We start from the raw sequence: 15069 nt of genomic DNA on the forward strand, positions 1-15069 counted from the left end.
ACACAAGATGTTTGTGTGAATACATGTTCTTACACTGCTTACTTTATAAATCTCCCCCATCCCCTTGCATGCCAAATTCGTATGACTGTTAATGACTTCCAGAAATGGTGCTCCCAGAGTGTGGGTAGATGAGGGAAAATAGCTTTATAGATTTATAATTCTAAACATGAACCAATAGTATAAATGCCACAAATGGAGAAACATCACTGACTGCATGGGCACAAAAGCAAGACACACACTCTAATATAGTTGATACTGAATGATCCTAGGGGTATCCATAATCAAAGTATGTCAGAAAACTGTGAGCATGCATCAAAGGCATCAGCTAGGCTAGTCATTATGTTCAATGTCACCACATCTCCAAAACATCTTGCAATGCACTTGATTTTAAATTGTGAACAAATCATTCATCTAATCCAGCATAGTGTTCAACCTGAGAATAACTGGGCATTTTGAGAAATTTTTTCGAAAATCAAACACATAATTTGCAAATATCAAATCATTCCTACTTCTAGATCCATTAAAGAAAAAGACTTGCAAAGAATGGAGCTAAAATAATCACCAGGATAGTTTCCATGGAAATAGCACAGTGTGTGTATGGGAATTAAAAGAAATCCTCCTCAGGGTTACAATACCTATCCATGGGACCTCTCTTAATATTGATGTTATTGCACAATGTCACGTGTCATTTGGCTGTTAGATATGACACTATTTGATAAATGATTGTGTTTTTTCTAACCAAAGCATAAGCAAGTTTCAGTGATAACTTTGATATTACTACCAATACTCTGATACTTGTGTTATAGAAACTGATAATCTCCAATATTGCTTACCATTATTATTTATTTTGCTACACTAATAGCATAATAATAGATGTCAGACTAAAATCTGGCAAACTCAGGTTTGATTCCTCACTCTGCCATGGAAACCTGCTAGGCGACCTTGGGCCAATCACAAGCTCTCAGCCTCAACCATGGCAAACATACATTAAAATTCAATAAAAAGGTAATATAAAACAAGGTGAGGTCAGTAAAAAGAGGATAGAGGAAATAAAACAGAGAGGATAGGAAAGAGGTAAAGAGCAAGAAAAGAGGTAAAACATGTTTTTCATGTGCATAGGCAACACTGTTGATGCTTAGAGAATTGTTTATCTTCAAGATGTTCAATGAAGGACAATTAAGGTGGAAATGCAGTAAAGACAAAGACATTTGGTCTTCGTTTGCAAATAAGGATGCTCTTGATCATGTACATCAGGGGTGTCCAACTCTGGCACTTCAGAGGTTCATGGACTACAAATCCCATCAGCAGGGGCTGATGGGAATTGAGGGGCTGATGGGAATTGTAGTCCATGAACATCTGAAGCACCAGAGTTGGACATCTCTGATGTACACTATATTCTCTTAAATAACACTACCCTAAAATAAATTATGAAAGTATTGATTTCCTGATTTTACTTTATTTATAGTATGAAGCTCTTTCGTCACTCAATTAATATGTTTCAGGCCAGCAACTTAACTGCCCATTTAACTTGCATTTTTGTCTGGCTCATGGCAAGTTACTTTTAGAGACGTTCCTGAAATTTGTGTTTTCTTAAAACTCCTCTAAGTTACCAATAAGTATGAAAACGTTATTAAACTTCTGCAAAAGAATAAACAATCCTGTTGTGACTTGTATGCACAGTTTAACAAAATACTTTTTGTGTGGTGTTTTACCAGTGTGTACCTGTAAAATCTAGAACAAAAAGACTCGCATTTGCTCATTTCAGGTAAAAAGAAAACTGCCCAGATTCCAATTTCACAATTAGTGATAGAATTTCTTCTACCTATGTTGATGTTAAGGAGACAAACAACTCAGGATACAGAAGGCTTCCAAAACAGTAGAGACAAAATTTGCTTATACCTAGTTGTTATCAATCTATTACCCTTTCTTGGTAAAGCTCTTGAGCTTAGACTACTCGTTGGTTAACCAAGAGAAAGCTTATTTTCTAATGTTAAAGACGGCCTCACCCCAAGATGTGTATTAACAATTTTAAATATTGCCAGTAAATGTTCCAGCATACCATATGATATTGATGTCTCTGACCTATCAACATATTCAATGAAACCTTTAATCCAGTAGGAAATAAACGTTAGCTTTCCCATTTGATCCCCATAGGAAAGTGGTATAAGTGGCTCCAAATCTTATGGACTCATTGATGACAACCTCCTCAAAACAGCCAGGCTGCAGTTTACTTAAAAGGCATGTCCTAAGCTGCCTGCAGGGTCTTCTGTCTTCATCTGTGCCTGACAGACCATGCTGCTGTAATTGGATTCTGTTAGTCTGACACTGGGTCAGGCTTGAGTTTTGCTGTCCAAGGTTGAAGGAGTAATTACTCCTGGAAACAAATCTATAAGTGTTACTTTGGTGTCTTAGGCTCCTGAATTGATAGACAGCAACTCTTGGTGCAATAAGAGAAAGCTCACCATTTGTAGGGAAATGAAATAATGATACCTCCACGTGCATTTCGAAGAAATGCCGCCACAGTGCCTTCGCACAGACTTTCTAAAAAATGCTAAGGATCTCTGCTGTCTGTTGAGAGATTCTATTTAAGAGGCCTCCAATGATGGGTGAAAGTAAGCTGATACAAGCTGGCAGTGGGTACTGGTAAGAAAATGACTGAAGTGATACCTCTTCTCTTCGGCTTCAAGCACCCTAAGGATATTCATGAGAGATTTTAGTTACCTCCGTCCTACAGTCAATGGCTTAACATCATTTGAAGAGATGCATCCCATATTTTTTAGCCCCTTTTGCAGCTCAGGTGATGTGAACACCTGACAGCTGAACAACCACATGTGTTCTCTGGCCATATACCAGTGTGCCTGGAACCAGAGCAGCCAGAGTTGGTTAATTCTCATATACTACACTCTCAAAGGTTCAACCCCCTCTGTAGTTTTCACCCATATTTAGTACACAATGACAAACCTCTAGGAATACTGGGCAGACTACTCTACTATCACAGGTGTCAAACTCGTGGCCCTCCAGATGTTATGGACTACAGTTCCCATCATCCCCTGCCAGCATGTTGCTGAACCCTAACACATGTATGGAAACTTATATAAACAAAGGGCAAACAGCTACACTGGGGAACCCATTTAGATCTGGGAAACAACACACATCCACTCTCACACAGACATACTTCCCTAATCTAATCCTTTACCCCAGCATGGGGCATCCATCCATCTGAGATATAGATTATGGATTTCATGTATTACTCCTAATTAAGCCTGGAGAAACTAATAGAAACTATTTAGCAGATAGTTGCCTTGCAGTTACTAAAGATATGTGCAATATATTCTAGATCAGAAGTTGGATGGAGAATCAAAACAAACATTGACTGTATGTCTCAAGCCACAAGTAAAATGCCTGGTGCATGATTGAAGGCACATGTTGCAGCAAACTCTTGCTAAGGATATGTAGAAACAAAGGTGGGTGGGGGAAGTCCTGGGAGCCCATTTACACCAGCTGGAGGTCCATGATGGAAGAACTGCAGGACATCTGTTGTGGGTAAGTGCCACCAAACTGTTTCTGACTCATAGTGACCAGATGAATTAATGACCTCCCAAACATCCTATTGTTGACAGTCTTGTTCATATCTTGCAAACTGAGGACCATGGCTTCCTTTAGAGAGTCAATCCATCTCGTGTTGGGTCTTCCTCTTTTCCTCCTGCAGTCAACTTTTCTTAGCAAGACATACAGGCAATAAAAAACACAATGTTTTACTTTTAGAACTCACCATGTCTGTATCTGAAACTGGCCCAAAACTGGTAACATAGATGTTCGTGAAGACTTCAGTTGTACTGTCTGCCATAAAAATAGAAAAACAAAGTATGAAGGCATGCTTTTCCTCCCTTTTGTGCTGACAGAGATTCTGAAGTGTATTTTTGCACACTCTAAAATGAATAATTGTTATTATCACAATATAGACAACTTGTTCAGTGTGAATTACCACTCTAGAAAGCCATCATTAATGGGGACTCCATTAAAATCATTGTCATTTGGGCAGAAGACAACATAGCAGGAATATCATTTTGCAAGAGCATGGTAAATGCAAAACCAGAAACTGGATATATGTTAAGTTTACAGTTGGATATTGCTATCCTTAACTCCAAGTGTGACATGTAGGGTAATATGTTTTCCAACATGTCACACATGAAAATGAGGAAACTGCTGTGTTCCAAGTGGACAGCACTATGGGAGAGTCTGACAGGCAATGGTTGTGTCACCTTAATAAACACTCATCCTGAAAGCAGGTGTGATGATTACCAACACTTAGGCCGGGTCCGCAAGGCCACGATTGGGGTTGGGTTGACATACATGACGCCGATCCAACCCCCCTGGGACCGTTCGCACGAACGGTCCCAGAAACAACAGGGAAGACGGTGCTGTGGAGCGCTGTCGCCCGGTCAACCTACCGTCGCCGCGGCCGTCCACTGCATCGCCGAGGCCTGGGGACAAGCCCCCCTGCCCTGCACGACCGCTCTGGCATCGCAGGGCAGGGGGGCGAGTCCCCAGGCCTCGGCAACATGCTGGATGGCCACAGTGATGGTAGGTCTACAGTTAACAGGGGGGAGGGAGGGCGCCTTCGAGCCGCTGCCGTTCGCACGGCAGCAGCTCAAAGCCACCATTTTCCGTAAACCTTGCTGGGGAAGCGAGGTCGGAAAACGGCGGCTTCGCGCCACTCAGGAGGGGCAAGGGCGGCACAGCAGCTGCGCCCCCTGTGCGAACAGCTCCCTGGGGACGGCGTTTTTGCCGTCCCCAGGGCGCTGTTAATGGCCCGTGCGGAAAGGGCCTTAGCCTTATTTTCTGCAAGCGGACTGCAGTACACAAAGATTTAAGTCAGGACTGCTTATGATTGGCTGGCTGCAAAAGGCATAATTCTAAAGACTGTGTGAGGAGATTTTGAGGAGAGCTTGTGAACAGGTGTGTGTTGATTGGGCTCTATTCTAAACTGGCTAAGCTACTCTGTTTGAGGGACTGGGGAATCAGATAAAAGGAAAACTGTACCTCATCCCTGGTGAAAACAAAAACAGTGACACTAAATCAACACATGGGTTGTTGAGGAAAACCTTATTCAGATACTAAGCAGTGAAGCTTATGAGAGTGTGGGATCTTGAACAGAGAGATAATGAGAGGAATTAGCTTCCTGATGATTAGCTGGAATTCCTGCTCTGTTAAGCAACTTGTGGAATAGACGTATCCTATGGAGAGGATTGTCTACAAGATATGTTTTAAGAAACGTTTAAAAATATTTACGTAAGGGTAAAAGGAAGGTCTTTGCAAATTAATAGCAATACCAACTGAGATTGAATCACCAAAACTAGTGCTTATATATATGGTTAAATACAACTAAATGTAACATCTTGAAAACAATTAAGCTAGTGACCTGAGTCAAGCTTGTAGTGCTGATGGAGATACTGTAACCTCTCATATATAGTAACCACTCAATACCTGCTTCTTGTTTGTTAATATTTGTTCCTTTGCCAAAAACAGTTTTCTTGGTATACGTAAATAAAAAGTTCCATTGTTTTTACTTTAAAGAACCTCTGGTGCCTGCTTTCCATTTTTTTCTGATGAAAGGAAACGGGGTTATTTTTGTGTGCTCTCAAAGTGGTTTATCAGATGGACTGTGAGGTATCCAGCTGAGAAGCTGAAGAACATTTTTACTGTTTATTATAAATATAAAGGTGGGAAAAACACAGAGTAAAAAAACAATAAGGTAAAATCACCACATTCATGCTACAGCATTACAATATTAACAGACCAAAGGACTGCTCAAGCAAACCATAGCGATGGTTAGAACTTTTGGAGGGAAAATCTTGTGGGAGTGCACAACAGCAGGCAATAAACTGAAAGCAAGCAGGTGTGTCCAGATGAAAAAACAACAGCAAGACTAGTCAAATGCATACAAAATATATTGCCAATATACATTTATTCCTTTTGTAGGACATTGGTCAACTAAGAAACACTGAGGTACAGCAAGAAGTGACTAATCCAACATCAGTCAGTGAATCCTTGCCACAGAATTCTTAAGCAGTCATAACAGTTAAATAATAAAGAAAGCTCCCTTAAACAAATGAGTGCTTTTCTCTCACCATGAATTAAAGCCTCCTCACACATAGGGCTTACAGAATGATGGCATATAACAGGCACCAAATGAAGTCTCAGCAACCCTCTGTTTAGCAAATAAGTACTGGCCATCAACAGTAAACTACAAACCAGAGAAGACATATATATCCCCTCCCCCCCTCAAAATCCCTAGCAACAAAGACAGGTACATAAATATTCCTCTTTTCCATCTTTTTATATAAGTCCCTTTCCTCTTCTTTCCCAGTTGCCACTATTTTTTTTAAACTTGTATGAAGACCCAACCATGGATTTCCTCAGGAGATTGTTTTCCATACTACAATTGAACTGAGGAAGAAAAGTACCTGGTAACATGGACAGTATTCATTTCCCTCACTGCTGACTGGTTTTCCAACCACATGCATTTGAAGGGCAGTTTGACCAGAGAGGTTTACAAATGTGTGGTGGAATGTAGTACTAATAATGTATGCTAATACAATTCATCTATGGTATTTATAGATATGTTTGATATCCAAGGCTTGCCTGCATCTTGCTTACAGAGTTTTTCACTTTTCTTGTAAAAGTTACTCTTCTTTCTTCATTAATGAACAGCAAGGCCAAAATGAAGAGATGTATTATTCACTGTTAGAATGGGATATAAAAAGCAGAACTTGCTGCCAAACTAGCTCTGATCACAAAGCACAATGGCATACAGTTGGTTTAATGCCCACAAAAACCCTATTGTGAAAATCGTGTCTATTGGAGCATACTTTGAGGAATATCATATCACATCTTTAGAAGGCACAAATCAGAAGGTTCAGCAAAGTCACATGTTTGTCTATGCAAGTTATATAACCGTTCATTCAATAAATTATATAATCCTTATAACTCCTTAAATTCTCTGATGTGGAATTCAGTGAAATCTACTTTCTCCTTTTTTGGCAAAGTTCTAGGAAAGAAACTCTGAAATTTAACCTTTTTTCTTAATGGCTACTTAAGTAGAATTATATACATTACATATATGAGATTGATTTCTATGGGGTATTCCAGTTTTAGGTGCATTTGTTCAATTATATTTTATTTCATCAGATTTATAATGATCATCTTATTTTAAAACTAGCAGGGCCCGGCCACGCGTTGCTGTGGCTTACTGTGGTGAAATGGGAAAGGAACAGTAGCAGCAAATCAATTGTAGAGGCCCTCAGTATGTGCTCATGCAAACACGCAGCCTGATACTGTGCGATGTCATTGATGTGTGTGCCTGCATTGCTTGCGGGGTGGGAATGGAAAGGCACACCTCCCACACATCTAGGCTGGCTGGTCATGATCCTTTACCTGGGAGTAAGTTTGGTTGGTAGCAATGGGTGTCGTTTCTGAGGAAACCCTCTGAGGGGCGCGATGCAGCCATGCAAAGTAAGTCAAGGTTGCTGTATCGAGCTTACTCCTGAGTAATGCGTGCCTGGTTTTCTTAACTGTTACTGCAGTATTCAGGGAATCTAGGGTGCCTGGCCCCTCCCTCCCATCCCTTGCATGTCGCCTCTCACTCTCTTCCCTCCCTCACTTCTCTTCCCTTGCATGCCACCCCTCCCCCTCCTTCCCTTCCCTTTTCCTCCACTAGGGTGGGTGGGTCATATCAAGATGCTGGGCCCCCTGCCTCCCCTCCCTTGAATGCCTCCCCCTCCGTCCCTTTCCTCTCCCTCCCTCTTTTCCCTTGCATGCCATCCCTCCCTCCCTCTCCCTCGTGTGTATGTGTGTGTATGTGTTTCACTTCCACTCAAGTTACTGCCTACGTACTGTTTTCACTGCTCTTTTCTGGCCATCTGAGTGAACATTCTAAGCTGCACGAACATTCTAAGGGTGACAGTTACACACAGGCAGCTGCACGTCCTTCACCATGGAGCATCAGGAAAAAGGCGTTTTACCTGGGCCAGGTGTGAAATTTCAGGTATGTGAACATCTAAAAACACTCTCACCTGGCTGACTATAATGGCTGGGAATTTTCAGAGGAATTGGCCCAGCAGTTACTGAGTTATACTATCATCAACAAAAACACTGTTAGCTTTATATATAGAGAGATGAAAATTCAATCATTACACTGACTATTGGTTGGGAAATACTGGGATCCTCTTTGGGCCGGGAACAAATAAATAAACTTCAATATCTCTTTTAGAAATTGAATCCTGCAAAGATTGAATGTTTTATGGTTTTAATCTCCATGTGATGGTTTCAAGTAATTCCAGCTGAAGGGTAGGTCCAACCAACCTCCAGCTATGGTTTTAGTGTCCAAGAGTTGAGCCCATAGAGGGTTCTCAAATCAGCCAATTCATTTATTTGTTAAATATTTCTATAGATGTTTCAGCTTGCTGGGGGGTAATGTGTAGATGACTGGGGAAGGCAACGGCAAACCACCCCATAAATACAGTCTGTCTAGTAAATGTTGTGATATGACATTATCGCATGGCCCAATAATGACCCAAGTCCTTGCAAGTTGGGTAGACATGTGGCATCCTGCAAGCCATAAACTTCCTACACTTCAGATTATAAGAGCAAAATTCTCATCTTTTCCATTCAATGAACACCAAAGCAACTTCAAAGCCTGCTTGACACACAATTCTAAAACCAAAATGTTTTTGTGATACACCCATTCTTCCCATCGTCACTATCAATGGGTACGAAGAAGGGAGGGAAGCATATGATTGTTGCTACAATACTCACATCGTGTTGCAAATAAGAATTTTTTTTTTCTAATCTAGGAGTTCTCAGAACTTTACATACTGCATTTTCTTATCTGGATCTCATTTATACAGGTAGCTCCAGCAGAAATAGGCTTTCCTATTACCTCTGGGGGTTGGGGTGAATGCTATTTCCACCTTTCTTTTTGGCTAGGGTTAAAGTATCATTTCCAAAAGAAGCCATCGATTCAAAACAAGAATGTCAGGGGTGTGGGTGGGTGTCATTTTAATTGTCTGAAATTCCTCGAGTATTATTTAAGAGATAAAACCAGTAATTGTATTCTCAAAACTAATGTCAAATAATTGTAAATTAAAGTGACAAACTAATATTTTTATCATAATTACAGCAACATAAGGAAGTTTAAGGTCCAGATAGTCCCCCTAGACATGTGAACTCAATTGCCCCAGATAGCATCTCTCAAGCAAAGACATTCTAATGCCTGAAAGCATTGTGTGGTCTATTTGTGGCAGGGGAACTGCAGGATATGTTACTCATCTGATCTTCCAAAGATCCATGGATATATATCCAGGGAGACAATTATATGAAGAAAAGTACAATGAATACTTCAGAATGTGGCTGAAGTAAGAACATAAGTAAATTACTATCACAGAAAAAAAAAGATATGAAATTTAGTTTGATTGAACACTGAATACTTGTGTTCCGATAAGAACAAGCTACCAATAAATAAATTATTATGTATCTACTTACTATACTTGCTTTGCACAGTAAGGCAACATAAATGCTGAATAATGTTCTTATTTTCAAATTCAGCTAATTTCAGTAGCCAAAAATATTTTTTTTCCTTACTTATTTCTGCTCTCTGCAGTATGGTATCTGATCTATCACAATTTTCTTTTTTCAATGCTTGAACACAGTTAACAGTGCAGAAAATGTGTTGATTAGCAAAATTTGACTTTATTTCTTTTGCTTACTCCCACTACAGAAACGATTTACTGTAATGTTACATTGGACATGAAGACAGTAATATATATATGTTTTTTTCTTCAGAGATCTTCCTAAAACACATTCTTTACATAGCGCTGGGAAGAATAAAGCAATAGATATGTGTGCCACTGCCCTCTACAGGGTGATATGCACACCTTAAGACATAAGAACAGATTTGCTAGTGCAAGCCAAAGATCCATTCTACTCCCAGAATTCTGTCTCAATCATTAGACAATCAAGATGCCTATAAAAAGTTCAAAAACAAAGCCACTGTCATTTCCTGACACTGTTTCTGCTCTCCCCAGTTTCTTCTCTAACTCTTCAGAGAAATACTTCCTCGCCTGGTGAATCACCAAGAATCCTTTTCTTCTAATCTCTCACTCGAGTAGGCTCCATAACTGTATTCTTCATTAATTCTCCTTATTCTTTTAAAGAGCTGCCTAAATGTGTGGTTACTACACTGTCTTCATCATTTTACATTTACTCCCTTTGCTCGTATCTTTTTTTTCTTCCCAAACTCAAAATCCCAAATCATTTTCTTAGCAAGGAAAATATAGATCCCAATAATATGAACTGCTATTTTTCTGTCACATTCTCAGTTCAACAGCATATTTTTTATTTTAGATGGCAGTAATCAGAAGTACAAGTATGCAGAAAGATTTCGGTGGCGAGACATTAAACAGCCTGGTATGGGCGAGGTGTTATTGTCCTCCAAGTCAATTCCAGAACAATCCCCCTCCTACTGGAAAATAAATATAAACCTGAGCTCACACATTTCCCTGTACATAAACTATGCCACACTATTTTAGGAATGTACATTATTTCCCGAAGATTATAAAAGTCCTATTATTGGAACCTATCATATGGAGACCACAAATACATACTGAGAGTAAAGAGATGCTCTTTCATCTGTGTGAGACACAATTGAACAAAACAAGACTTTCTAAATAGGTATTTGGCAGAAAGAGTCAGGAAATGTATCAAGACACCAAAGAAGTGCAGACTACAGAACACATGGGACTATGAAATTTGCCTTCCATTTTTAGGACAAACTCACAATACTGCTTAACAATTACATTAAAAACATGACAATAAAGCAACCAGAATTTTTTTTAAAAAATCTTTTTCTTATTCTGACAGAAATGTAGTAGCATGAAACACTAAAGAGCTAAACAGAATTCTGTGCTGGATCTAGACCAGTGATGGCGAACCTTTTCAAGACCGAGTGCCCAAATTGCAACCCTAAACCCACTTATTTATCGCAAAGTGCCAACACGGCAATTTAACCTGAATACTGAGGTTTTAGTTTAGAAAAAACGGTTGGCTCCGAGGTGCGCGTTACTCAAGAGTAAGCTTGGTGAAGCAAGCATGGAATGCTTTGAATAGGTGAATCACAACCCTAGGAGGGTTTACTCAGAAGCAAGGCCTATTGCCAGCAACCGAGCTTACTCCCAGGTAAAGGATTGTGCCCAGGCCAGCCTAGATGTGTGTGTGTGTGTGGGGGGGTGATTTTATGCCCCCCCACATGATGAACTCTGTGCACGCGTGCCCACAGAAAGGGCTCTGAGTGCCACCTCTGGCACCCGTGCCATAGGTTCGCCACCGCTGATCTAGACTATAGATTTGAAACCCCTCCACCACTCACAGCAGGCTTTTGGCAGTTATTATCACTGTGTTCTGCCCCGCAATAGAGAAGTTTACTTGCAAGCAGCAAAGTCAGAATAGCTCATTTGTTCTTGAGTCAGGGTGGCACCATACCAAGAAAAAGAAAAAAATCATAAATCAACACGGAATAATTCAAGCCACTGCAATATAAAATCTAAATGTGCCCTAGTAAAGCTTCACAACAGAAGCTTCAAGTATTTTATGACACAGAAAAAAAACAACCCAGAGGATAAAAGACATCCAGCTTATATTTTTGCTCCCCCACTCTAAATAGGAAGTCTAATTATACATTACAATAAGCATGCCAACCACAGCCATGCTAATGAGCTAAAAGAGGATCAATGTTCTTCAAGGATTTGCTTTTCAGTTAGAACGACAATGTGTCCTTCTCTGTAATGGATGCTCAATTCCCTATAAGTTCTAAGTTGGAACTAATCTAAAATTGCAACAATCATTATGGATTAGGGTTGCCAAACTTCAGGTGGGAGCTGGAAATCTCACAGAATTAACTGTTATCTAGACTACAGAAATCAGTTCCCCCAGGAAAAACAATGGCTGTTTTGGAAAGTAGGTTCTGGTATTATACCTCCCCTCTCCAAAGACCCCCCCCCCCGCTCCACCCCAAAATCTCCAGGAATTTCCCAACCCAGAGCTTAAGAAAAATCTTGGGTAAAATGTACTCGCCACAGGCATGGCTAGATACCCCCAAATGTCACATTTGAAAAGGACTGCAGGTACATTATATTAACTGCTGTTTTTCCAGTTGATGGAATGACTAATCCATGCTCAGCTCTGTTGCATTACTAAACTTTAACACATGCATTCAACACAGACATGGCTGGGATTCACTCAATAGTCAGTGGAGTTAAAAGAAAAAATTCAGCAAAAATACCTACAGCATATTCAAATGGATATTCCAGTGGATACAGAACATGCATGTCACATTCCTTCCACAGACACTCTGCTGGTCACTGATTAGTTACTGAGTTCAGTCAGGGGCATACCGGCCTAGGGACATGGGGACACCCATGTCCCTGGGTGCACGCCTTTCGGTCACGTGGGGGGGCGCCGGACACCCTCCGTGTGACAAAACAGAGTGCGCCCACCTGCTGCAGTGCCCCACACCCCTCCCAGCCTCCCTGCAGTCTGGTTTCTGCCATCCCCCAGGCCCTAGGGAGAGCATTAGTTGGTATCCAGGGACATGGGGGGGGGAGGAACAGGGTGCCGCCATGGGTGGCAGCAGTGCTCTGACCCTTCCCACACTCCCTGCAGCCCAGTTTCTGCCCTCCTCAGAGTCTGGGGGATGGCAGAAGCTGGCATGTAGGGATGCCGGGAGGGGGGCAGGATGCCTCAGCAGGTGGGCACAGTCTGTTTCATCATGTGGTGCATCTAGTGCCCCTCCCCCCACATGACCGAAAGGTGTACACCCCGGGGCATGGGTGTACCCGCCCCAAACCCCGCTCCTAGCCTACGTGTTTTTCAAAGCACGTCCCTGGAGGCTGGCTCCTGCTCTCCCCGGGCTCTGGGAAGGGCAGAAGCCAGGCTGCAGGGAGCCCAAGGGGCGGAGGGTGGGGCCACATCCTGAGCCCCGCCCCTGAGCATGGGGGGGCGCCTGGAGAAGGAGTTGTGTCCAGGTGCCATCCCCCCCCTCCCCATATGCCTCTGAGTTCAGTTCAAGGTTCTGGTTATCACCTACAAAGCCCTGAAAGGCCGTGGATTCTCATAAGGTGAGACAGTTTTGTTCATCTGAGGAAAGCCTTCTAACGGTGCCAAAGCCTTCTAACGGTAAGAGCAACAGCTCTCCATTCATGTGCTCTCTTATTGGAGGCTTCCCCTTTGCAGAATGAGGAAGTCAAGGTGCCTCTCACACTTCAGTCATTCCACAGAATGTGCAAAACAGTCATGTTAAAGAGACTGCAGTAGACTGATCAGTAGACTGATCAGTCTACTGCAGTAGACTGATCAGCCCACCTTTAAAACAAAACAGAATTGTAATGTGTGCAACCAACCAAAGACAGGAGGGTCTGGTTCCCCAGCAGGTCTCACATCTCCAGCAGCCCTGTTGAGGACACCCTGAGGAGATGCAGGTCCCCCTTAGAGAGAGCACTGGAAATTTCACAAAACTTGAAAGTCAACAAAGGGTTTTGGTGGCGAACCTTTGGCACTCCAGATGTTATGGACTACAATTCCCATCAGCCCTTGCCAGCATAGCCAATTGGCCATGGTGGCAGGGGCTGATGGGAATTGTAGTCCGTAACATCTGGAGTGCCAAAGGTTCGCCACCACGGGGTTAGGCCATGTCCAGTAGCGATGGGATTCTTCACATGGGGAATGCATCTGGGCATTATTAGGTTGCAGCTGATCCCAAGACAGGAGGCTACCTGTGTGCCTGTGCCCCACCATTTTGGGAACTCCCTTAAGGAATCTTGGGAGTGAAGCAGTTCAGTGGTGTGCCCAGTTCCGAGGTTGTCAACTGGTTCCATTCTCAGGCAGCAGGAGAACCACACTGTGGCTAGCACCCAAATGGGATCCCAGGACTTGCATTCCACATGGCTCCCCAGAAGAAGAAGAAGAAGAAGAGTTGGATTTATACCCCCCCTTTCTCTCCTGCAGGAGACTCAAAGGGGCTTTCAATCTCCTTGCCCTTCCCCGCTCACAACAAACACACTGTGAGGTAGGTGGGGCTGAGAGAGCTCCGAAAAGCTGTGACAAGCCCAAGTCTAGCTAGCATGTGTGGGAGTGCAAAGGCTAATTTGAATTCCCCAGATAAGCCTCCACAGCTCAGGCTGCAGAGCAGGGAATCAAACCTGGTTCCTCCAGATTAGAATGCACCTGCTCTTAACCACTATGCCACTGATGTGGAAGGGTTTGGCCTATCAACTGACAGGCAGACTGCCCAATTTGGGATTCATGCTGCATGGTGTTCCAGTGCTGCAACAGCTGTGATCAAGACTTCTGTGGCCTGTTTCACTCCAGTCAAGTTTTGACTCCATTTCTCTCTCCCCATCCCCTTTTGCCTTTGCTATCTCCCTTGCCCTTAAGACCCCAAAAGCAGACTTCAAAGTAAATACAAATAAAATAATAAAATAAATATTAAATGATCCTACATAATGAAAATTGAATTAAGCCTTTTCAGCTTGCTTGTATTGTTAATGGAAAAATACAAGATCCCTTTGTTTGCCTGGATAAATTAAAATTTGTACTGTCGAAGCCAGATTCACAGCCAGATTCAACTGGTTGTGGTGGATTTTCTGGGCTGTGTGGCCATGGTCTGGTGGATCTTGTTCCTAACGTTTTGCTTACATCTGTGTCTGGCATCTTCAGAAATGTATCACAGAGGGAAGTCTGCTACACACTATGTCCAGACTTCCTTCTGTGATACACTTCTGAAGATGCTAGCCACAGACGCAGGTGAAACGTTAGGAACAAGATCCACCAGACCACCACAGCCACAAAGCCTGGAAAACCCACCACAACCAAATTAAAATTTGATTTTGGATAAATACAAAAAGTTTTTTCATAAGAACATGTCTGAAAACATAGATATGTTTTACCGCCAAAATAAGAATATAGTCAAATGAACAATGTGCAGTGCTGCATATACCTAGAATCCTCTCATTTGAA

General features: G+C 42.1%; 1 protein-coding gene across 3 annotated transcripts in view; it reads right to left on the bottom strand.

Moving 5' to 3' along the window:
• GABRA2 (gamma-aminobutyric acid type A receptor subunit alpha2) overlaps window positions 1-3840 on the bottom strand; it is a 45738-nt gene extending 41898 nt beyond the window's left edge. For all 3 annotated transcript variants that reach the window (XM_048509602.1, XM_048509601.1, XM_048509603.1), the window contains exon 1: window positions 3773-3840. In XM_048509602.1, the coding sequence (XP_048365559.1) occupies window positions 3773-3775 (3 nt within the window). In that variant the 5' untranslated portion in view covers window positions 3776-3840. The remainder of the gene's footprint in view (window positions 1-3772) is intronic.
• Between the last annotated feature and the right edge of the window lie 11229 nt (window positions 3841-15069).

Source organism: Sphaerodactylus townsendi, linkage group LG10, assembly GCF_021028975.2.
Source record: "Sphaerodactylus townsendi isolate TG3544 linkage group LG10, MPM_Stown_v2.3, whole genome shotgun sequence".
In the NCBI taxonomy this organism is placed as follows: domain Eukaryota; kingdom Metazoa; phylum Chordata; class Lepidosauria; order Squamata; family Sphaerodactylidae; genus Sphaerodactylus; species Sphaerodactylus townsendi.